Source organism: Salmo salar, chromosome 18 (genome assembly GCF_965601325.2).
Source record: "Salmo salar chromosome 18, fSalSal1, whole genome shotgun sequence".
NCBI lineage: Eukaryota > Metazoa > Chordata > Actinopteri > Salmoniformes > Salmonidae > Salmo > Salmo salar.
In genome coordinates, this window is record NC_138308.1 from 30,776,859 (window position 1) to 30,800,097 (window position 23,239).

The 23,239-nt window shown below is 41.6% G+C and overlaps 1 protein-coding gene across 5 annotated transcripts in view; it reads right to left on the minus strand.

Moving 5' to 3' along the window:
- Positions 1 to 23,239, minus strand: part of LOC106577193 (calcium-activated potassium channel subunit alpha-1a) — a 390,133-nt gene that overhangs the window by 52,538 nt on the left and 314,356 nt on the right. For 4 of the 5 annotated variants that reach the window (XM_082964882.1, XM_082964880.1, XM_082964881.1 and 1 more), the window contains exons 17-18: positions 17,908 to 17,994; positions 17,544 to 17,620 (exon numbers count right to left, since the gene is read on the minus strand). In XM_082964882.1, the coding sequence (XP_082821008.1) occupies positions 17,544 to 17,620; positions 17,908 to 17,994 (164 nt within the window). Of the gene's footprint in view, positions 1 to 9,582; positions 9,757 to 17,543; positions 17,621 to 17,907; positions 17,995 to 23,239 lie in introns of all 5 variants that reach the window. The other variant, XM_082964883.1, reaches the window with a different exon arrangement.

The following is a 23,239-nucleotide window of genomic DNA, read 5'->3' on the forward strand; positions in this document are numbered from 1 at the left end:
CACCTGAAACCCCACCTCTTTAAGGAATACCTAGGATAGGATAAAGTAATCCTTCTAACCCCCCCCCCTTAAAAGATTTAGATGCACTATTGTAAAGTGGTTGTTCCACTGGATATCATAAGGTGAATGCACCAATTTGTAAGTCGCTCTGGATAAGAGCGTCTGCTAAATGACTTAAATGTAAATGTAAATGTAATGTAAATGTTTTTGCTGTGTGCTTAGGGTCGTTGTCCTGTTGGAAGGTGAACCGTCGTCCCAGTCTGAGGTCCTGAGCGCTCTGGAGTGGGTTTTCATCAAGGATCTCTCTGTACTTTGCTCCGTTCATCTTTGCCTCGATCCTGACTAGTCTCCCAGTCCCTGCCGCTGAAAAACATCCCCACAGCATGATGCTACCACCACCATGCTTCACCGTAGAGATGGTGCCAGGTTTCCTCCAGACATGACACTTAGCATTCAGGCCAAAGAGTTCAATATTGGTTTCATCACACCAGAGAATCTTGTTTCTCATGGTCTGAGAGTCTTTAGGTGCCCTTTTGGAAAACTCCAAGCGGGCTGTCATGTGCCTTTTACTGAGGAGTGGCTTCTGTCTGGCCACTCTACCATAAAGGCCTGATTAGTGGAGTGCTGCAGAGATGGTTGTCCTTCTGGAAGGTTCTCCCATCTCCACAGAGGAAATCTAGAGCTCTGTCAGAGTGACCATTGGGTTCTTGGCCACCTCCCTGACCAAGGCCTTTCTCCCCCGACTGCTCAGTTTGGCCAGGCGACCAGCTCTAGGAAGAGTCTTGGTGGTTCCAAACTTCACTCATTTAAGAATGATGGAGGCCATGGTGTTCTTGGGGACCTTTAACGCTGCAGAAATGTTTTGCTATCCTTCCCCAGATCTGTGTCTCGGAGCTCTACGGACAATTCCTTCGACCTCATGGTTTGACATGCACTGTCAACTGTGGGACCTTATATAGACAGGTGTGTGCCTTTTCAAGTCATGTCCAATCAATTGAATTTTCCACATGTGGACTCCAAACAATTTGTAGAAACATCTCAACGATGATCAATGGAAACAGGATGCACCTGAGCTCAATGGTGAGTCTCATAGCAAAGGGTCTGAATACTTATGTAAATAAGGTATTTCTGTTTTTTATTTTTAATACATTTGCATACACTTCAAAAAAACTGTTTTTGCTTTGTCATTATGTGGTATTGTGTGTAGATTGATGATAAAAAAAAAATATTTGTGCATTGTGCATAAGGTTGTAACGTAACAAAATGTGGAAAAAGTCAAAGGGTCTGAATACTTTCCGAAGGCACTGTATGTATTTCTGATGTGAGAAGGGAGGGGGGCTTATAACACGCCAGGCAATGAGATTAATTTACACATCATCGTTGTGGACAATCTGTGGACAAACTCTGTTATTATTGTCAAGGGCCTCTGTATCAATTCACATCATGTACAGAAGAGACTTAAAGATGGTAGCTTTGCATTCTACAACTAAAGGGGGAAACCAAACCAAAGCATTGTATTAATACTTGGGGGGGGGGGACTAGTACAGGTTTAAACACAAGGAGGGGTTTGGGTGGGGGGGTTGGGTTGGGAGGGGTGATCGCAGAAGCAAGAATGGGTAGGGACAGAGAAACACACTTACGTGATCTGACATATCCATTATACTTATATTTGGCTGAGGAAAAGTGCAAGAGACAAATGACAGGTTACATGGAGGAAGAGAGTGGTGATGATCATGATGAGGGAGATGGACAGAGACAGACATCCCAGACAGATGTAAAAAGAAAATTGTTAGACAATGAATTAGCACTATTTTGAAGCACATCGGTTGTGGCGCAAAATGTGAGCTGAATGGAGAGAACAGTGCAAAACGGCGATGGATGGGGTGAATGAGGAGAATGAGAGTGATAGATTGAATGGGCACAGAGAGAGCTAGGTAAAACAAAGGAGGGGATAACGCTGTGCTTCTGGAAAATGAAACAAAACTGTGGGACGATATCAAAAGCCTCTTTCATGGTTAGGAATCCTTTTCAGATGAGCTGAACTGAACTCGCAGTTAAGCACCACTTCACAAGTAAATCAGCAATGTGTTGAAGTTGTTCCCCTTACATTGAAACTAACCCAATCATTGATTGATTGATCGATCAGGGTTAGGGTGGGTGGCGCTATCAAGAGGGTTTTGTGGAGCTTCATCAAAAGGGTCAGGGCTAAGCTTCCAGGGTAGAGTATTCAATACAGAACGGATGAGCCGAGACTACAGACTGAACAGAACACATACCAAACCCAACCAGAGAGACAGTCACACAAACGTCTACCCATACCTCCCGATAACGCACCGTCTGGACCGGAGCAACCCTAACACACCATAGTTAGTGGCTGTGTCTGAATGCCCATACAGTACCTGCGTCCTAAATAGCAGACTGATTGAGTATGCGAAAAAAAATAAGTATGCAACATTTTGAAAAGGGAAATGAACCAATAACGTGAAACAAAGCAATCATGCATGATGCCTTCTCAGCAGGATCTGAATTTTCAAAAATCAAGCACGGTTTAAATGCCAGGATGTTATACTAATTTCAGCTCCTAAATCAGTAGAATTTGATGTGCACTATTCCACAATGCATTGGAAGAGGTGCGAGTGACAGGCCCTAGTTCTCTTCAAGTAGCCAAACAACTAAACTAGGCTACTTAATTGGGAAGATGCCAAGTATTGAATCTTCTGCGGTGGTGTTTAAATGTAGGCTAAGTCGTTTTTGTTCTCCTTAAAATGATCACCAGTATCGCATCATAGGCTACATCTTTGAAAACATGTAGCCCCCAAAGTGGATTTATGTTACCTCTTTGAAAAGTGTTTTGTGTTCTCTTGGTTTTTGTCAGAGCTTTTAAACAAAATACTAAACCATCTTTTGATTTCTGAATGTGTCGGCACCGGGGATTCGGGATGTGGCTGTGTGCGTTATTGATGTCATGTAAATCAGGCCTTTTGATTTGAACATATGGATTGTTTTAGTTTTTTAGGCTACCTTTTTATTATTTAATTGATGGATCAAGCCATAGCAGTCATTCTGATCTCTTTCCCAATGATCAGTGCTTTAGTTTATTATGTTGCTGTCCAGCGGTTCTGAATTTGCGATGCGCCTGCCTGTCCACATTTTTCTGTGCTCTAGATTTGAACATTTGAAAGTGTTGGCATGTGTACTTGGCTATTTGAGTTAACTTATAAATGTTACAGCACTTTGGTTTCACTAATAAATATGTTGAAATGGAACCAAATGTTCTGTTTCTGTCTTTAGACCTTTTTAAATATCATAGGTTGGCTATATGGGCTACAGTATAGCGTGAATGTGATAGTCTGGCTACAACCAGCCTGAGTAGGCCTATAACTCCATTAGGTAGAATGTGATAGTCTGGCTACAACCAGCCTGAGTAGACCAATAACTCCATTAGGTAGAATGTGATAGTCTGGCTACAACCAGCCTGAGTAGACCAATAACTCCATTAGGTAGAATGTGATAGTCTGGCTACAACCAGCCTGAGTAGGCCTATAACTCCATTAGGTAGAATGTGATAGTCTGGCTACAACCAGCCTGAGTAGGCCTATAACTCAATTCCTATTCTATTCAGTCAATCAGGAGCCTCTACTGCGTTGCGGCCGTGGCATACTGCATACTTTTTACTAAACAGTACGTGCTAAATAGAATGTGATGATGAGTACATTGTATGCAGTTTAAGAATGTAGTACACTAGTATGGGTATTCAAACACGGCCACTGTGTCATTCTGAGTCAGCCGTTTGAGTCGGCTATTTCACAGTTCAAAGAGGAATACAAGAGAGAAATTGGATATAGTTATTTGTATGAAGGATACAAGAGAGGGCTCTGGCCTAAAGTAATGCGTAATATATAAGGAATAAGGTCCTACTATATTTCTTTTTATTTAACCTTTATTTAACTAGGCAAGTCAGTTAAGAACAAATTCTTATTTATAATGACGGCCTACCCCGGCCAAACCAGGACGACGCTGGGCCAATTGTGTGCCACCCTATGGGATTCCCAATCACGGCTGGATATGATACAGCCTGGAATCAAACCAGGGACTGTAGTGACGCCTCTTACGCTGAGATGCAGTGCCTTGGACCAGTGCGCCACTCAGGAGCTCAAGCAATAGGGCGCTATATAAGGAATAGGGTGGTTTTATATAAGGAATAGGGTCCTATTATATAGGGAATATGGTCCTATTAAATAGGGAATAGGGTGCTATTATAGGGAATAGGGTCCAATTATATAGGAAATAGAGTGCTATTATATAGGGAAAAGGGTGCTATTATATAGGGTGCTATTATATAGGGAATAGGGCGCTATTATACAGGGAATAAGGTGCTACTATATAGGGAATAGGGTGCTTTTATATAGGGAATAGGGTGCTATTATATAGGGAATAGGGTGCTATTATATAGGGAATAGGGTGCTATTATAGAGGGAATAGAGTCCTATTATATTGGGAATAGGGTCCTATTTGGGATGAGTCAGACAGTGAGCTAGCTAGCTATATTATCCCTCCCTGCTCTGTTCTGTCTTCAACAGTAAAGGTCACAGTGAAGGCCCAGGGCTGCCCTGTGACACACACCCTCAAACAGGGACCCTCGCTGGCTCTGGCATCTGTCGCTATCGATCTGCCCGCGTCCGCAGAGGCGGCAGGCTAACCGGCTAGCGTCTGAGGGGTAGCGCGACAGAGGAACACGGTTGGGAGAGGGGGGAACCAAGCTTGCCTGGTGGACAGGAGCTGTCAGAGCAGGTTTCGGTGATGCACCAGCAGGGCCAGAGAAATGAAAATGCAAACATAATTTCCACGTCAGGCTGGATAAGGAACGCCTGCTGCTGACACACACACACACACACACACACACACACACACACACACACACACACACACACACACACACACACACACACACACACACACACACACACACACACACACACACACACACACACACACACACACACACACACACACACACACACATACATACATACACACATACACACATACACACCTCCCTTCAACCGTAAGTAAGACCCAGACTTGCTCACAGCACACAGACCCAGCTCCAGGTCCAAACCCCTTCTCCTGACCCTAACCCCTGCCCCAGCCCCAGCAGGTCCAGGCTCAGCCTCCGGGCCCAGCCTCCGGGCCCAGTCTCCAGGCCTCACTCCAGGCCCGAACCCCAGATGGTCCCCAGAAAAAGTGTAAGCTGGGACAAACAATACCCTGAGAGATCAAAAACAGTGTGTCCAAAAGATGACCTCCACAAGGCTCCCCTTCTAGCTGAATCACTTCTCTTACTAAGGAAGAAGCACAACCACTTCAGATTTAGACACAGCTATGCGTTTCACATGTCTACTATTTCCCCGTTCATGTATATTTCAATTGGCAAACAACTCTGCATAACGTGTGGTCAAAATGTAACATGTTAATAACATATGGCGTGAAGTGCCTCGCAGATATAGTAAATAAATAAGAAAACACTATCCAAAAAGAAACCAGTTATCCAGAGAGGAAAATCCATTTCAGATGTGAATGAAGTCGTGATCAGAGACATCCTATCAGAGACATCCTATCCACTCTGAAATACAGATATAAAGACAGAGAGAAAATCCAATGATTGCGATCCCTAACAGACATTGCAACCCTATTCTCTCTCTCCAGAGTAAAACGGGGAAATCTGCGGTTGAAACAATAACAAAGCGTTTTCACCCCTTTTGATAAAAAGCTGAGGGATGGGGCTGGAGAAATGTAACCACTTGCAAATTCATAGACGGAGCTGATGGTGGCCGAGAGTTGAACTAAACTCATGAGGTAAGTTATATTCTTCAAGAATCAATGGGTACATATCATTAATTTATAAGTCCAAAAATGGTTGAAGCAAGTGCAGATTTCCCCTTCAAAGAGAACAAGAAGAAATCCAAGGCAGGAAGATTCCCTGAAATCCTAGGAGGGGCTGACGGAGGAGAGAGATCAGTAACTTCCCTAATGGCCAGCTATAGGTGCAGACGGAGAGTAGTGGCCCACCAACCTACAAGAGGAAAAACCAAACTCAACATCAGCCGGTTGACACTAATCTAATCTGAGCTCACTCACAGATGGTGGGAGAATGCTGAGGAGGAAATCAGATGGGAATAGAGGAGCAACAGAGGGCTAAGTTCCCACGCTTTTGAATGCACTGCTCACTGGTTTAATCTGTTTCCACTAGCAATCTGGATGTTGCCAAATAACCAACTAACACACGTAAAAATTTGGATGAAAGAACAACACCCTTGGTAAATGTCAAATAAGCTACAATTTAAAACAGTGACCTATCCCTTTAAGGAAACGGAACATGTTTTCCTGGGTTCCTAATTACTGAGGAAGAGGAGGAAGTCATTTGATGGGACAAAGATCAAGTCTGGGAAAAGAGAGCAGGAGTTCTTTCTATTAATCGTGTGGAGTAGCTAGCTCCCTCAATCCCTATCTGTTGGCTGGTTGGGGCTGGATGAGTAACATGGCTGAGGGTCACAATCAGAAGGTAACTGGAAAAGTATATGCAAAGAACTAAACACTCATCATATTCATTGTTTTCTCATTGGAAGATTAACCCATTTCCTATAATAATGAAGAGAGATACACAATCAACAACTACATACCACAATACTCAGACAAGAGTCCTATAATCACATATAATCATGTAATAAGCCACGGTGAGAACCTTGAAGAGAAACGTGGTGGAAGTCTGGCAATGAGGATGTAAACACTGAGAAACTTTAAAGGTACAGTCAGCAAAATTGCATCATACGCAACAGGGCGTGGCCACAAAAGAGGGTGTGATATTGTGAAGAGCCAATAAATCGCTAAGACCCACCCCCCTGGTTTTCCTGGGAAGTCCAATTTCCCATGGACACCAATGGAGAAAACCCACAACGATCTCAAACTGTGTTTTTTTAAACACAGACTACCTACCCCTTGCTAATCAGAAAACTCTCTGGTATGTTGTGGTGGACTGTCATTAGAATTGCTTCATGGAAACCTGGTAAAATTAAGTTTGTACGGTGGCTAGCAACAGGCTCTGAATGAACTCTCAACATACAGTCAAAGCTACTAACCAATTTTGGAGATAACCAGTACTCAAATCGTATCCTGATGTCAAAAGCAGATGTGAGTTATACTCCTAAGCTAGTTAATATGTACTACCGGTCAACAGTTTTAGAACTCCTACTCATTCAAGGGCTTTTCTTTATTTTTACTATTTTCCACATTGTTGAATAATAGTGAAGACATCACACATATGGAATCATGTAGTAACCAAAAAAGTTTTATATTTGAGATTCTTCAAATAGCCCTTTGCCTTGAAAGCTTGGCACACTCTTGGCATTCTCTCAACCAGCTTCACGAGGTAGTCACCTGGAATACATTTCAATTAACAGGTGTGCCTTGTTAAAAATGTATATGTGGAATTTCTTTCCTTCTTAATGCATTTGAGGCAATCAGTTGTGTTGTGACAAGGTAGGGGGGTATACAGAAGATGTTTTTTACCAAATAGGGCTAAGTTCATATTATGGTAAGAACAGCTCAAATAAGCAAAGAGAAATGACAGTCCATCATTACTTTAAGACATGAAGGTCAGTCAATACGGAAAATTTCAAGACCTTTGAAAGTTTCTTCAAGTGCAGTCGCAAAAACCATCAAGCGCTATGATGAAACTGGCTCTCATGAGGACCGCCACAGGAATGTAAGACGCAGAGTTACCTCTGCTGCAGAGGTTAAGTTTATTAGAGTTACCAGCCTCTAATTAACTTATCCTCTGAGTTCAAGAAACAGACACATCTCAACATCAACAGTTCAGAGGAGACCACGTAAATCAGGCCTTCATGGTCGAATTGCTGCATGAAACCAATACTAAAGGACACCAATAAGAAGAAGAGACTTGCTTGGGCCAAGAAACACGAGCAATGAACATTAGACCAGTGGAAATTTGTCCTTTTGTCTGGAGTCCAAGTTGGAGATTTTTGGTTCCAACCGCCGTGTCTTCGTGAGATATGGTATGGATGAACGGATGATCTCCACATGTGTATTTCCCATCGTAAAGCATGTTGGAGGAGATGTGATGGTATGGGAGTGCTTTGCTGGTGACACTGTCTGCGATTTATTTAGAATTCAAGGCACACTTGCCCAGCATAGCTACCACAGCATTCTGCAGCGATACGCCATCTCATCTGGTTTGGGCTTAGTGGGACTATAATTTGTTTTTCAACAGGACAATGACCCAACACACCTCCTGGCTGTGTAAGGGTTATTTTACCAAGAAGGAGAGTGATGGAGTGCTGCATCAGATGACCTGGCCTCCCCAATCCCCTGACCTCAACCAAATTGAGATGGTTTGGGATGAGTTGGACTGCAGAGTGAAGGAAAAGCAGCCAACAAGTGCTCAGCATATGTGGGAACTCCTTCAAGACTGTTGGAAATGCATTCCAGGTGAAGCTGGTTGAGAGAATGCCAAGAGTGTGCAAAGCTGTCGTCAAGGCAAAGGGTGGCTACTTTGAAAAATCTCAAATATAAAATATATTTTGATTTGTTTAAAAAAATGTGGGTTACTACATGATTCAATATGTGTTATTCCATAGTTTTGATGTCTTCACTATTATTCTATGAGTAGGTGTTCTAATACTTTTGACCGGTAGTATACATATGGAGAATACAAGTTATATTAACTGGCTAGCTAGTTAACTAGCGTTTGCAATGTTTTCAATGGTGGTCAATGAGCGTGTGCTAGCTGACCAGCTAGCAAACAATGGAATAAAAATATACTTTCGGATTCTTAAAAATTCAACAGTCACTGTACTTTTTTTTTTTTTTGAATGAAAACTCTCCTCTTTTGCCATTGCCGTCATTGGCTTCCCGTTGTGTATGATGATGTCATCTTGTTTAGTAGTAAGATAAAGCCCACTGGATATGCTACATATTATATATGAATATCAGTTGATGAACATGGCTCTCGTCCCTGCACAAGTCAGTCCTGTGTGCGTGAAATAAAATGATCAGGAACAGAACAGAAACACAGTTAGCAAGAAGGTTCCTCTAAAGGCTTGTGATGCCTTCATAAACAAAGCAAGACAAAACAACAACAACAACACAAATAAACAGAAATACATCATCCCTTCAACAAAGTCACATTTTTCTTCATCATAATTATAGATAATATACAGTATTAGAAAGAATATAACACACCAAACACCAACTGTCTAATAGCAGTATCCACACGAGTGGTTGACGGATGTAGCAGGTGCTAGCCACAGAGCTAACAGCTACAGTAGAGCAGCACCACAAAGCAACACCGTCACTGCCACCCAATACAACCCACAGAAAATATCATAATAAATACTACTCAAAATCAAAAAACAATCATCACAAATACATTTAAAAAAGCATTAGACAGCGCAACAGCAACTATGGAAGCACGCCCCATGGACAACGTTACGGATGAAGCACAAAGTTACATGGTACACACACAGAATAGACATGTAACAGCATGTGTTGGGCGGTGTAACTTACAGGCACGTAAAGTGGTTGCGCAATCATGAACAGAGACAGAGGAGAGTGGGTAGGCCCTCTGTAGGGTGTCCATGTTACTATGTACACTGCCTGACATGCAAGAGCAGTCTCGCTCTGAACGGCCGCAATCAAAACAACATGCCAGTTTCATTTGTTTGTAGGCGGACATCTTGGCTACAGTCATGTTTTGGGATGAGAGGAAGAGGAAAAGCAGCAGGTTAATGGCAAAAGGTGAAATAGTCATCCAGGGAAGCCAGAAGGTTACTCCATAAAGGAGACAATAAGATAATAAATGCAAAGCCTTAGATGCCAGCTCACGCAGGCTTGAGCCCCAAAAAAAGACCAGTAAAGGGCACCTACAATCAGGGGTTGGAACCGGTTCAGGAAACACAAAATAAACCATAAAAGACCAACAATTTTCAAGGAACAGAAACAGAACCGAAAACGAAAGTCATCTCTAGTATTCCGGAACAGAACCATTATTTTTAAATCTTGAGAAGTGTTATTTTTATTCCGAAAATTGTTTTCATGTCTAGTATATAATTCTGTTATCAGTGAAGTTCTGATGCTAGTAATAAACTAAACACATTACAATTCACGTCATGATGTTTAGCGCTTCAAGCCAAGCCCCCTTTATGTCCACCCATCTTTCTCGCTCTCTCCCCACCATTGAAATTTCAGTCGCACCTGCATTTATATGACCAATGAAACATGTAAACATCTACCTGTTCTGTAGCTTCTCTATCCTTGATAATTGGTGGAGTAAATTAATGAGATAAATGTAAAAACTATGTTGATTTGACAAACAAAATGATCGGAAAATAATTTTGGATCCAACCCCTGCCTAAAATATTAGGGTGCTTCATATACAGCAAGAGTGCCAAACTGCAGTGAGAATTGTGTGCAATATATTACCATGGTCAAATGAAGTTCTTTCAATTTCATCCCAAAGTCTTTTTTTGATCAATAAACTTTTTAACAATTTGAAAGCTGTAGTCCAATTTGGCTAGTCAAAATGGTCTCAGGGTCAAGGGTCAAGCTGTGTCCTAAGGCTGAAAATGCCATAACAGGTAGAAAGGCAAATATGACAGTGGGGTAAAGGGAGGAGGGGATAGAGGGGAATTGGGGGGGGGGGGGGGGGGGTCATTCAGGGCCAGAGAGTAGCATGGACAATGTCTTCAGCAGCAAACCTCATACAGACATATAATGTTTCATTCAGAACATAACAGATCATAACATCCTCTATCCGTCCGGCTAAAGGTGTGGATCACGTACCTGTATCCCCTCATGCAGCTGCAGCAGCCGTGGTCAAGGATTCATCACACTAATCTACTGGCTAGACTGGCCAGGCCATTCCATGCTAGCAGGACAAGAGTTTCACTACAGCAGCACTCCTCCAGAGAGGCTTGAGAGTGGTGTGCATGTACAGTGCATTAGGAAAGTATTCAGATGCCTTGACTTTTTCCACATTTTGTTACCTTACAGCCTTATTCTAAAATGTAAAAAAATGTTTTAATCCCTCATCAATCTACACACAATACCCCATAATGACAAAGCAACAAAGGAATTGTCTGTAGAGGGGCGGCAGGTAGCCTAGTGGTTTGTAACGGCTGTCTTCGTCGTCAGATGAAACAGAGAAGTCATCGTCAGAAAAGGTGGAACAATACGCAGCGGAGGATGTGTTCATCATTAGTGTTTTAATAGAACAACGTGAACACTATACAAAAAACAAGAAAACTGACAGCCAACCAGTCCTGTCAGGTGCAAACACTAACAGAAACAATTACCCACAAAACCCAAAGGAAAAACATGCTCCTTATGTGTGACTCCCAATCAACAACAACGAACTACAGCTGTGCCTGATTGGGAGCCACACATGGCCCAAAACAAAGAAATACAAAAAAACATAGAAAAAGAACATAGAACGCCCAATGTAACACCCTGGCCTAACCAAAATAAAGAACAAAAAACCCCTCTCTATGGCCAGGGCGTTACATGGTTAGAGCGTCAGGCCAGTAACTGAAAGGTTGCTAGATCGATTCCCCGAGCTGACAAGGTAAAAATCTGTTGTTCTGCCCCTGAACAAGGCAGTCAATCCACTGTTCCTAGGCCGTCATTGTAAATAAGAATTTGTTCTTAACTGACTTGTCTAGTTAAATAAACACATAAAAATAATAAAAATTGACATGTTTGCTAATTTATAAAAATAAATAAAAAAATATCAAGTATTCAGAACCTTTACTCAGTACTTTGTTTAAATACCTTTGGCAGCGATTCCAACCTTGCGTCTTCTTGGGTATGACGCTACAAACTTGGCACACCTGTATTTGGGGAGTTTCCCCCATTCTTTTCTGCAGATTCTCTCAAGCTCTGTCAGGTGGGATGGGGAGCGTCGCTGCACAGCTATTTTCAGGTCTCTCCAGAGATGTTAGATCGGGTTCAAGTCTGGGCTCTGGCTGGGCCACTCAAGAACATTCAGAGACTTGTCCCGAAGCCACTCCTGTGTTGTCTTGGCCGTGTGCCTAGGGTCGTTGTCCTGTTGGAAGGTGAACCTTTGCCCCAGTCTGAGGTCCTGATCGCTCTGGAGCAGGTTTTCATCAATTATCTCTCAGTACTTTGCTCCGTTCATCTTTCCCTCGATCCTGACTAGTCTCCAAGTCCCTGCCGCTGAAAAACATCCCCAAAGCATGATGCTGCCACCACCATGCATCACCGTAGAGATGGTGCCAGGTTTCCTCCAGATGTGACGCTTGGTATTCAGGCCAAACAGTTCAATCTTGGTTTCATCAGACCAGAGAATCCAAGCGGGCTGTCATATGCCTTTTACTGAGTGGCGGCTTCTGTCTGGCCACTCTACCATAAAGGCCTGATGTGTGGAGTGCTGCAGAGATGGTTTTCCTTCTGGAAGGTTTTCCCATCTCCACAGAGTAACTCCGGAGCTCTGTCAGAGTGACCATTCGGTTCTTGGTCACCTCCCTGACCAAGGCCCTTCTCCCACGATTGCTCAGTTTGTCCGGGCGGCCAGCTCTAGGAAGAGTCTGGTGGTTCCAAACTTCTTAAGTTAATAAGGGTATATACCACTGTGTTCTTGGAGACCTTCAATGCTGAAAAAAAAATTGGTACCCTTCCCCAAATCTGTTTCTTTAACACAATCCTGTCTCGGAGCTCTACGGACAATTCCTTCTACCTCATGGCTTGGTTTTTGCTTTGACAGGTGTGTGCTTTTCCAAATCATGTCCAATCAATTGAATTTACCACAGGTGGACTCCAAACAATTTGTAGAATCATCTCAAGGATGATCAATGGAAACTGGATGCACCTGAGCTGAATTTCGAGTCTCATGGCAAAGGGTCTGAATACTTAAGAAAATAAGGCATGTTATTTATTTATTTTTGCTTTGTCATTATAGGGTATATTGTGTGTAGATTGACAAGGATTAAAATCCATTTTAGAATAAGGCTGTAACATAACAAAATGTGGAAAAACTCAAGGGGTCTGAATACTTTCTGAATGCAATGTATTTACACGTTACTGTGCATGTACATGATGTATATCACACATTTGAAGCGTGTGTGTGTGTGTGTGTGTGTGTGTGTGTGTGTGTGTGTGTGTGTGTGTGTGTGTGTGTGTGTGTGTGTGTGTGTGTGTGTGTGTGTGTGTGTGTGTGTGTGTGGTGTGTGTATTTGTGTATATGTGTTAAGATCTTAACCCCAGGAGGAGAGGTAGGTAGTGAAAGCCCCTCAGAGCAGCGGTTCTAGATTGCTGTGGCTCTGGTTCAGCGACAGACAACAGTCCCTGGTTCCCATTCTCTCTGTGCCAGGATGCCAACTCACTAACACGATCACAGAAACGCACTCTCTCCCTCTTTCTGGGGAGAACTATACGATTACCTTTACTGTTTTAACCACATGTGACTAGGAGAGTTTGTAGCCAGAGAGAGAATGGAGAGCGAGGCCTGGCCCCATCAGGGTCTGTGTGTCCTATAAACAGCATGCACAAGTGCTTTATAAACATTCATAAGCATGCATAGAGAGATCATAGCGATTAAAGGGTGTGGAGTGGGGTAACTGTTTACAGAGCAGAAACAGTTTGGAGGCGTGCCAGACGCGAGCAGTGAGTGTCATTTCATGCTGAAATATATTATTTGTTCGTTTTCATGCTGAACTCTGAATTTTACTTCTGAGTTTTTTTCTAGGTGGGTATTCAGTTGAACACAGTACGTGTCGTGGTAATTTTGGTTAGCGAGAGATGGGAGGGGGAGATGGCGAACATGACACAACATGACAATGTTTTTGACACAAATGACTTCACACATACCCTTTACCCTGATCTAGCCTACTAGTATGGACTATGGTGTCCCTTTTAGGACATTCTTCACCACAAGAGTCAACATGAACATGACTGTCTGTGTACATTTTGTCAAAGAAAGGTGATTGCTAACACACACACACACACACACACCACTACACTGTCAGTTTGTTTTGTGTGTGGTTCTGGAAATAAAAGTTTGTTTTCATATGTCACATTCAACATTCCACCAGACAAAACATACAAAGACAGAAGTTAAGTTGAATATCAACAGTGAGAAGGATGTCCTAATGGAACTCATACTTATGGTCACTGGTCCTCTAAAGTGAAAGACAACCCTATTTAGCAAGAATGTGATGAGCCATGTTGACTTTGAATAGTAAATCAAACTTAATCACATATGGATACTTATATAAAATGTTGTTTTTTTTATAAACTAAAGCCATTTTTATCCAGTTATTGTATCATGTTGCAAAGCACAAATGTAAATAGAGGAATGCGTAACACAAAGAACAGTTTTTCCTCGAAATACTCACTTTGTGTTCAGACACATCTCAACCAAACCAAAACACCAAACACCATAAAACACAGCCAAGGGTTAATGAAATTATCCCTTTCACTGTTTACTGTAACCATAGAAATAGTATTACCAGAACAGTCATTCCATTAAAATCAATGGGTCGGTGATGGGTGGACCGGGGGCCATACTCTGTATTCCCATGAGTGTTCCAGATCAATTACAGTGGTCTAAGGGCCTTTCTTTTTTTTTACCATTCTAGTAATTATGTGTCTATGACTGAAACACACCCTGTTGCTCATAATATTCTTGCTGAATAGGTTTCTGAGGACCTCAGTGTCAGTTTCCTTCGATAAGGCTACATTCAGGACTGTGGCAAGACATCGCCACCTAGTGGCCAACTAGCAGTACAGCAATGAAGCACGCAGTACAGTTAAAGCACTGTCTCGTAAAGCAGTTTTCTTTCACTCAGGGCACTGATGACAGCGAGTAAAAAAGGGCCTGATGACCATCTAGAATTGAAATGAATTGCAGTGGGGCTGGGGGCGACAATATTTCAATTCTTAATGCACTGGTGAACTCTGGGTAGTGGTACGATTGGAGCTGGGCAGAGTACCAGAGAACTGGGGAGCGGCGAGAGGGACTAGAAGCATTGGGGGTGGGGAGGGGAACTAGAAGCATTGGGGGTGGGGAGGGGAACTAGAAGCATTGGGGGTGGGGAGGGGAACTAGAAGCATTGGGGGTGGGGAGGGGAACTAGAAGCATTGGGGGTGGGGAGGGGAACTAGAAGCATTGGGGGTGGGGAGGGGAACTAGAAGCATTGGGGGTGGGGAGGGGAACTAGAAGCATTGGGGGTGGGGAGGGTGAGGGGGGTACAACCAGATTGTTTTGATTGTGTTTTGGGACATTGCTTGCTAAGCTGAATCATTTCCAGAACCTCCCACAAGAACACTTTACGCCTTTCTGAAAATACAGCAGGGTACAAAATAGCCTCAGAGTGAGAAGATTCATTTGAATCTAAATGGTTTTATTTTTTTCTGTCTCCCCCCTCCTGATGTCGTGTCTCTCTTAAATCCATGACTAGCATTACCAATATCAATCTGCGTTTGACATTTCAGATTGTCACCACATTCCATTTTCAACTTCCTCAGTGCGTGTCATTAGAGAGAGGGTAAGGAGGACTCATGGAGAGCTGAAGACACAAGGCGTAGGATTGGGTTTCTAATACAGATCTTGAGGCAAAAATGTCAAAGAGAGTTCATGCACTTCTCCTATAATAAAATCACTGTCATATTAAGGGAGATAGAGGTCGGGCTAGACTATGAGCGTATGAGGAGACAGACTAGACAATCAGATGTAGGTGTGAGTTTGGGTTCTGCTAAATTCACGTCTGGTCTGAGGCAGGACAGTGTAAAGATGAGAGGCGGGTAGAAGGATGCAAACGTGACACCGGTAACATGCAACATAGAATACTGCTGGCAGAGAAAGAGAAGAGACACTCGCACTGCACTCTGGTTAGGAGGGAACCCGTGTTTTTTTACTCACAGTAAATCACTACCATAGAGTGGTTAAATAAAGTAGTGGTGTTTCCCACCGGCAGCAGGGGAAGGAAATAACATCAACAACATGTCAATGGTCATAAAAACCTGGACAAAACAAACAACAACAGAAACAAAACAGAACTAAAAGAAGACAAACATTCATTCTAGTAATGGAACTGTCATCTCTCTAAATGTGGCCCTTCTGTTGGTAATACAACATTAAATCAGACAGACACACAGAAACTAAAATAATCTAGAATAGAACTGTCTCGTTTCAGGTACAGTAAATATATTGGACCAATGCCTGATTCACACTATAGGGCCAACCCAAACTGTACAGTGCTGGCTCAGATATATATTTTCACATTGTCCCTTCCAGCATGGTTGCAGAAACTGTGGTGGATGTGTAACCAGGCCAGCCCAGTACAGCTCAGCTTGCCTCAGTTTGGCCTTATGAGACAATACAGGTCTCTGGTTCTCTCTACCTGACAAACTAGCAGGTCTTTAGTCTGAATAAGTGAGATGACACAGACAAAGGGAAAGGACAGTGGAGATTGTGTGTTTGTTTGGGCGTAGGCTGCTTACTGTAATTGTCGCTGACCTTTCTAGATGTATGGAGACTGCAGGAGGTGGAACTATTTAACATGTTGGGACAAGGGCCCATGTAGGTCAGGTAGTAATAAGGCCCTTAATGCTTTCAATTCAGCCTATTCAGGAAGTAGACTGAAAATACGACTAACTGTATATTATTTTCCTCAATGAGTTTACTTCCTAAATTGAAAAGCAATTGAGCCCAACCCTGGTAAACATTCTGTAATTCCCAGTCTGATCAATAGTACAGGTTGAGAAAAAGGGTCTTATTCCAAGTCCTCCCCCGCTGGCAGAAGTTTATGGTAGTATGCCTGGACCATTACGGAGTTCTGATTCTGTATGGTTTGACCAATAGGGTATGTGGTTGTCTGACCCCATGAACCCTGAGCAGAGGAAAGCCATTGGTTAATTTATTCTTTCACCTGACTGAGGTCAATACCTCTGCCCATATCACAGAGTCGCTATGGTGACCTGACAGCCTCCCTCGTCTGCTCAGCTACCCCTGTCACTCAAACTCACTCCATCATTAGCACACTGACAACTCTCTATCTCGGTCCCTTTCTTCCTCCAGACTTCAGTTCACCCTTCTAACTAGTTTCATCATTATGATACATAACATGATCAGGTTACATATTTTAGTCATGAAATTAATAAATCAAACTAAATGTGCAGAATGTTGCCTGTACGTCTTTTGGATTTAATAAATAATATCATTTTGGATTATACCACAATGAAGGTTTAGGAGTTGTGATCACAGTTAATACACTTTCAAATGGGACTCAAGGTCATCACTGGGGCAATTTCCATTTCAAAGTGTATTATAGCAAAAAATATAGTTATCACAGTAAAAGGATATTCCTATGAGAAACAGTGACATCATTCATATTATAGCACATCCTAATCCTAATTCAGCGACAGTGGGAGGTGGGGGAGAGGTTGGGAGGAGAGGCGGGTCATAAGAGGGGTGAGTGATTGTGTTGTGGGCAGGGCGTGGGTGTACTCACGTCGTTTGCAGCCACACTTTTTGATCCGTTTGGGGTCTGTGATGTCATCGTGACAAGCTTTGCAGTAGAAAAATGCTCTGAGGGGAGAAAACAGCAGCATAGACATTTATCATCTCAGTTTGCAGCTCACCTTGTGAGTTTGACCCATTTCACCAGGTTGACCTGTGAGTTGGTTTTTACCAGCTGGCTTTTACTTTTACCAATGAAACCTTTATTTTTAACAAGATATTTCGAGAAGTTTAATGCCTAATCGCCTTTTAGCCACCAAGAGAATGAAGACAGAAAACCCAGGCAGGGCTTTAAACGGACTTTTCCTGTGGCGTTTTTCTGTATTTGTCCGTGATGGTGGGATGATAGCCATTACCTCTTTACTTCTTTGGCGTCGCTGGCGATGAAGAACCCCAGAGTTCCTTCCTGCATCTTTACGTGGTTCCCCGGGTTGATGAGGATGCTGGGTAGTGGGAGATAGATGACGTCACACTCTTTAGAAGCTGTTATGGTCATTAGAGTCACACTCACGCGCTAATCAAGAGGAATGGTACACACACATCATCAACCCTCTGGCTGGAGCTGCAGTACAATGACCAGCGAGCTAGAGAGGCCTGATCGGATTGGTCAATGAAATCACAGCTTCTGCAGTCTCCAGTTGTTTCGTTTGGAGAGTAGTTATAATGGAAGTTTTATAAATGCTCTACAGTCTAGGCTAGCAGGCCACTGTATGGAGGTGGTTATTAAAGTGGTATAGTGTGGTGGAAAAACACCTTGTTTCCATGTTTAGCCACCTTCTCTGAGGCTAATCATACAGATTGACAGAATGCACAACAGCATGAGTTGGTTGGTCAATTTGAATTATTTTTCTTTTTCACCATGGTTCTGGAGTGGATGTATGGGCAGAGGTAGGAGGAGTGAAGGGGGAGTCAGAAATAATTCAAATTGTTGTTGTTATGGAGTGGTTTCAGCCTCAGCAGTCAGTTAGATACTGTTACCTGGGTTATTACTGGACAGTGGAATGTTACACTACAGTTAGATACTGTTACCTGGGTTATTACTGGACAGTGGAATGTTACACTACAGTTAGATACTGTTACCTGGGTTATTACTGGACAGTGGAATGTTACACTACAGTTAGATACTGTTACCTGGGTTATTACTGGACAGTGGAATGTTACACTACAGTTAGATACTGTTACCTGGGTTATTACTGGACAGTGGAATGTTACACTACAGTTAAATACTGTTACCTGGGTTATTACTGGACAGTGGAATGTTACACTACAGTTAGATACTGTTACCTGGGTTATTACTGGACAGTGGAATGTTACACTACAGTTAGATACTGTTACCTGGGTTATTACTGGACAGTGGAATGTTACACTACAGTTAAATACTGTTACCTGGGTTATTACTGGACAGTGGAATGTTACACTACAGTTAGATACTGTTAGTAATGGACAGTGGAATGCTAGGGAATGAACAGCCTCTCGGACTAACACTACAGAGGAATAGGAAATATCTGCTAAAGGCATAAGTGTTGTTATATAGTGTATTATCATATTGCTATAATAACCTAGTATTGATATAGTAACCTAGTACTGCTATAGTAAACTAGTATTGCTATAGTAAACTGGTATAGTATTGCTATAGTAACCTAGTATTGCCATATTAAACTAGTATTGCTATATTAACCTAGTACTGCTATATTAAACTATATTGCTATAGTAAATTAGAAGTGTTATAGTAAACTAGTATTGCTATAGTAACCTAGTAGTGTTATAGTAAACTAGTATTGCTATAGTAAACTAGTACTGCTATGTAAACTAATATTGCTATAGTAACCTAGTATTGCTATAGTAAACTAGTATAGTATTGCTATAGAAAACTAAAAGTGTTATAGTAAACTAGTGGTGCTATATTAAACTAGTATTGCTATAGTAAACGAGTATAGTATTACTATAGTAAACTAGTAGTGTTATAGTAAACTAGTTTTGTTATAAAAACGAGTATTGCTATAGTAAACTAGATTTGCTACGGTAACCTAGTACTGCTATATTAAACTAGTATTGCTATAGTAAACTAGTATAGTATTACTATAGTACACTAGTAGTGTTATAGTAAACTAGTTTTGTTATAGTAACCTAGTACTGCTATAGTAAACTAGTATAGTACTACTATAGTAAACTAGTAGTGTTATAGTAAACTAGTTTTGTTATAGTAACCTAGTACTGCTATAGTAAACTAGTATTACTATATTAAACTAGTATTGCTATATTAAACTAGTATTGCTATAGTAAACTAGTACTGCTATAGTAAACTAGTACTGTTACATTAACCTAGTATTGCTATAGTAACCTAGTAGTGCTATAGTAACCTAGTATTGCTATAGTAACCTAGTATTGTTATAGTAAAATAATATTGCTACAGTGCTGCTTTAGTGTATTTCAGCTAAGAAATGTGATATGCAATTTATTTTAACATTATCCATGTCCATTTTGATTAATTAGAGTGAAGTATTTAATAACCAAGTAGCTGAGGGAAAATGCCCATCTAATGTTATCTAATGGATAAGTGATATTCATATTCAAAATTCTCTCTAACCCTCTAACCCCATAGATCCTTACTGTATCCTCAAACATATGTCTACAGTAAAGAAGATATTGAAGATTTGAATGGTGCTTAGGTGTGTAGGGTGCCTTTACGGACTGGCTGTATCATTCCCCCTGAATTAGACTGAGACGAGAGTGGACGACACACACGCACACGCCCAGCTCATTAATGGTTGCCTGTGGGTAGGAATCATCAATGATGGGAGTGCAGACTGAGAGACTGACAAACGGAGCACACAGACCAACAGTCAGGGGACAACACCCCTGGTCTCCGAGCCCAGAAGAAAGGGAAAATACTAACACTTTACTAAATGAACTAATACTTTACAAATCGTTTACTTTTATGAATACTTTACTTTACCAATACTTTACTTTCTGTTTACTTTGGCTTTACTTTCAATCCCTTTACTGTACTAAGGCTTTATTATACTTTCCTAAGGCTTTAGTATACTTTACCGAGGATTTAATTCCCCAATCCTGTGTTTACTAATACTTTACTGTACTTTACTGAACGTTTATGCTCAACTCTGACTTACTAATACCTGGTTGTACTTTATTCACCCTTTAATTTACTACTACTTTATTTTACTTGACCAACTCTTTAGTTAACTGATCATTTACTGCATTTGGGGCGGCAGGTAGCGTTGGGCCAGTAACCGAAAGGTTGCTAGATCGAATCCCCAAGCTGACAAGGTAAAAATCTGTCGTTCTGGCCCTGAACAAGGCAGTTTCTAGGCTTTCATTGTAAATAAGAATTTGTTCTTAACTGACTTGCCTAGTTAAATAAAGGTTAAATAAAACGTACGTTTTTAGTTTGTTGTACTAAACTGACACATTTGAGAACACTTGTCTACATAAACAAGATGTGTAAAAAGTGCATGCAGGCTCAGAAAATAGCTGAGAGCAGCTGAAAACTACAGACTAATCTTTCCTCTGGGCTCTACGAACAACATAGTTTTAAACAATAAGGGGGTGATTGGATCAATTATAAAGCTGTAATCAATAGCGACAGCAAAGCAACAGGATATTTTGCTAAACTTAAGTTTAAAGTTGCACTATTGAGCTTTATATCAGATTGAATGGCCCCCAGAGTAGAAAACAGGCTTCCCGTTTGACATGCTGTTTAGAGACCAAAAATAATAAAGCCACTACAAAAAAACACATTGCTGCCCAAATCTGAGATTTCACATAATTTACCAATTTCAGATCTAATAACAAAGAAACATAACAAAATGTAATTTTCTTCCAATTATGCATAGAGGCCCAAACTGTATCAAAACCTCATATTGTGAGCAACAAGGTAAGCATCACACATCCCATGTGATGGAGTGTTATAGCATGCCGTTAGCAAACAGCGTGAGTAGGACACTTGTAAAACACATCAGGCATAGCCACCGCAGTACAGATAAAGAGACAGGTACGTAGATGCAGACTGTTGCAGTAACTTCTGTGCAGTTGGATTGTTTCGTAAACACCAAACTGACAGGAAGTGACCTCACTTGATAACATCTACTCGGAGACGCACAGGTATGGGGGAACAAGGTGAATGAGACACACACTACACAAGCGTACGCACACACACACACCAACGTATACATACACACATACACTCTCACACACACAGGACACATTATTCACACACGGACACACACGACACAACAGTAAGAAAGGGATGAAATACAAGTATGAAGCAGCACCCATGGAAAACGTGGAATAAAATTGAGCAATTCCATTGGATAAATGTTAAGTTATCCAAAGTTAACGGTCCCATGCCTTGACTAAGATATGACATGACATAACAAAATGCTGTTGGTATCATCAATAAAACATGAGTTTGTGTCAAACTCTGTTTGCTGCAATGAGATATAATCAATCCATCGATTCCATAATTACCGAAATGTGCAACAAATCAACAATAATCTTATCCATCAAAAAACCCTTCTGGGGTTCAGATATCAGCAGTGTGTCTCTTCACTGATATGTGAGATGAAACTATCAAAAACTATACAAATGTGAAGTAGTGTTTTGATGATGAACATAACACTAAAACAAAGAAACACCGTGAAGAAAATAATAATCAGTCACATTCACACAGTTACGACTAACTGAAAACACTGAAAAAGAACTGAAGTGAGCGAGAAATTAAGCAGAACGACTGACAACGCGAGAGACAGAAAGAAACTCAAAACAGGAGTTAGGAATGGAGGAGAGGGTGATAGCCTGGGCACGTCGACAACGTCACAGACAAATCAACAAGTAAACAAACGAGTCAAATTCAACTATCCTCTCTCTGCCTGCAAAGAAGTTAGTGCATTAGGCACAAGGAAGACAATCAAAAATAGAGTGAGAAATTGGCCCATTTTCAGATAGGGTTTGGGAAAGTATCCTTAGGAACCTAAACCCAGAGTCAGCAGCTCTAAAGTGGTGGAGTGGGGCGGAAGTTTGGAGGGATAGATAAGGAAGAGGGCATACCGCTTTCTGCTTCTGCAAACAACAAGAAAACAACCCCAAATCAAACAGTTGTTATTAACATAAAAGGAGAGATGCAAAATTATATTATGAGTCTGAGTGGACAAAATATTAGGAAAACCTTCATAGTATTGCCCTCAGGACAGCCTCAATTCAGTGTGGGACTCTGTTGGAGCATTGGGGGGTTGGGGTGGGTTTGACTTGGTAGGGGATCTGTGTATGTTTTGCCCTCTACCTGTTCGGTCTGTGTTATTTGTATAATCATTAAAAAAATATATATAAAAAAAATAAGTGTCAATTCGTCAGAGCATGGACTCTACAAGTTGTCAAAAACATTCCACAGGAATGCTGGCTCATACTGACTCCAATGCTTCCCACAGTTGTGTCAGCTTGGATGGATGTCCTTTGGGTGGTGGACCATTCTTGATAAACACGGGAAACTGTTAAGTGTGAAAAACCCAGCAGCGTTGCAGTTCTTGAGACACTCAAACCGGTATGCATGGCACCTACTACCATACCCCGTTCGAAGGCACTTTTGTCTTGCCCATTCACCCTCTGAATGGCACACATACACAACCCATGTCTCAAGGCTTAAAAATCCTTCTTTAACCTGTCTCCTCCCCT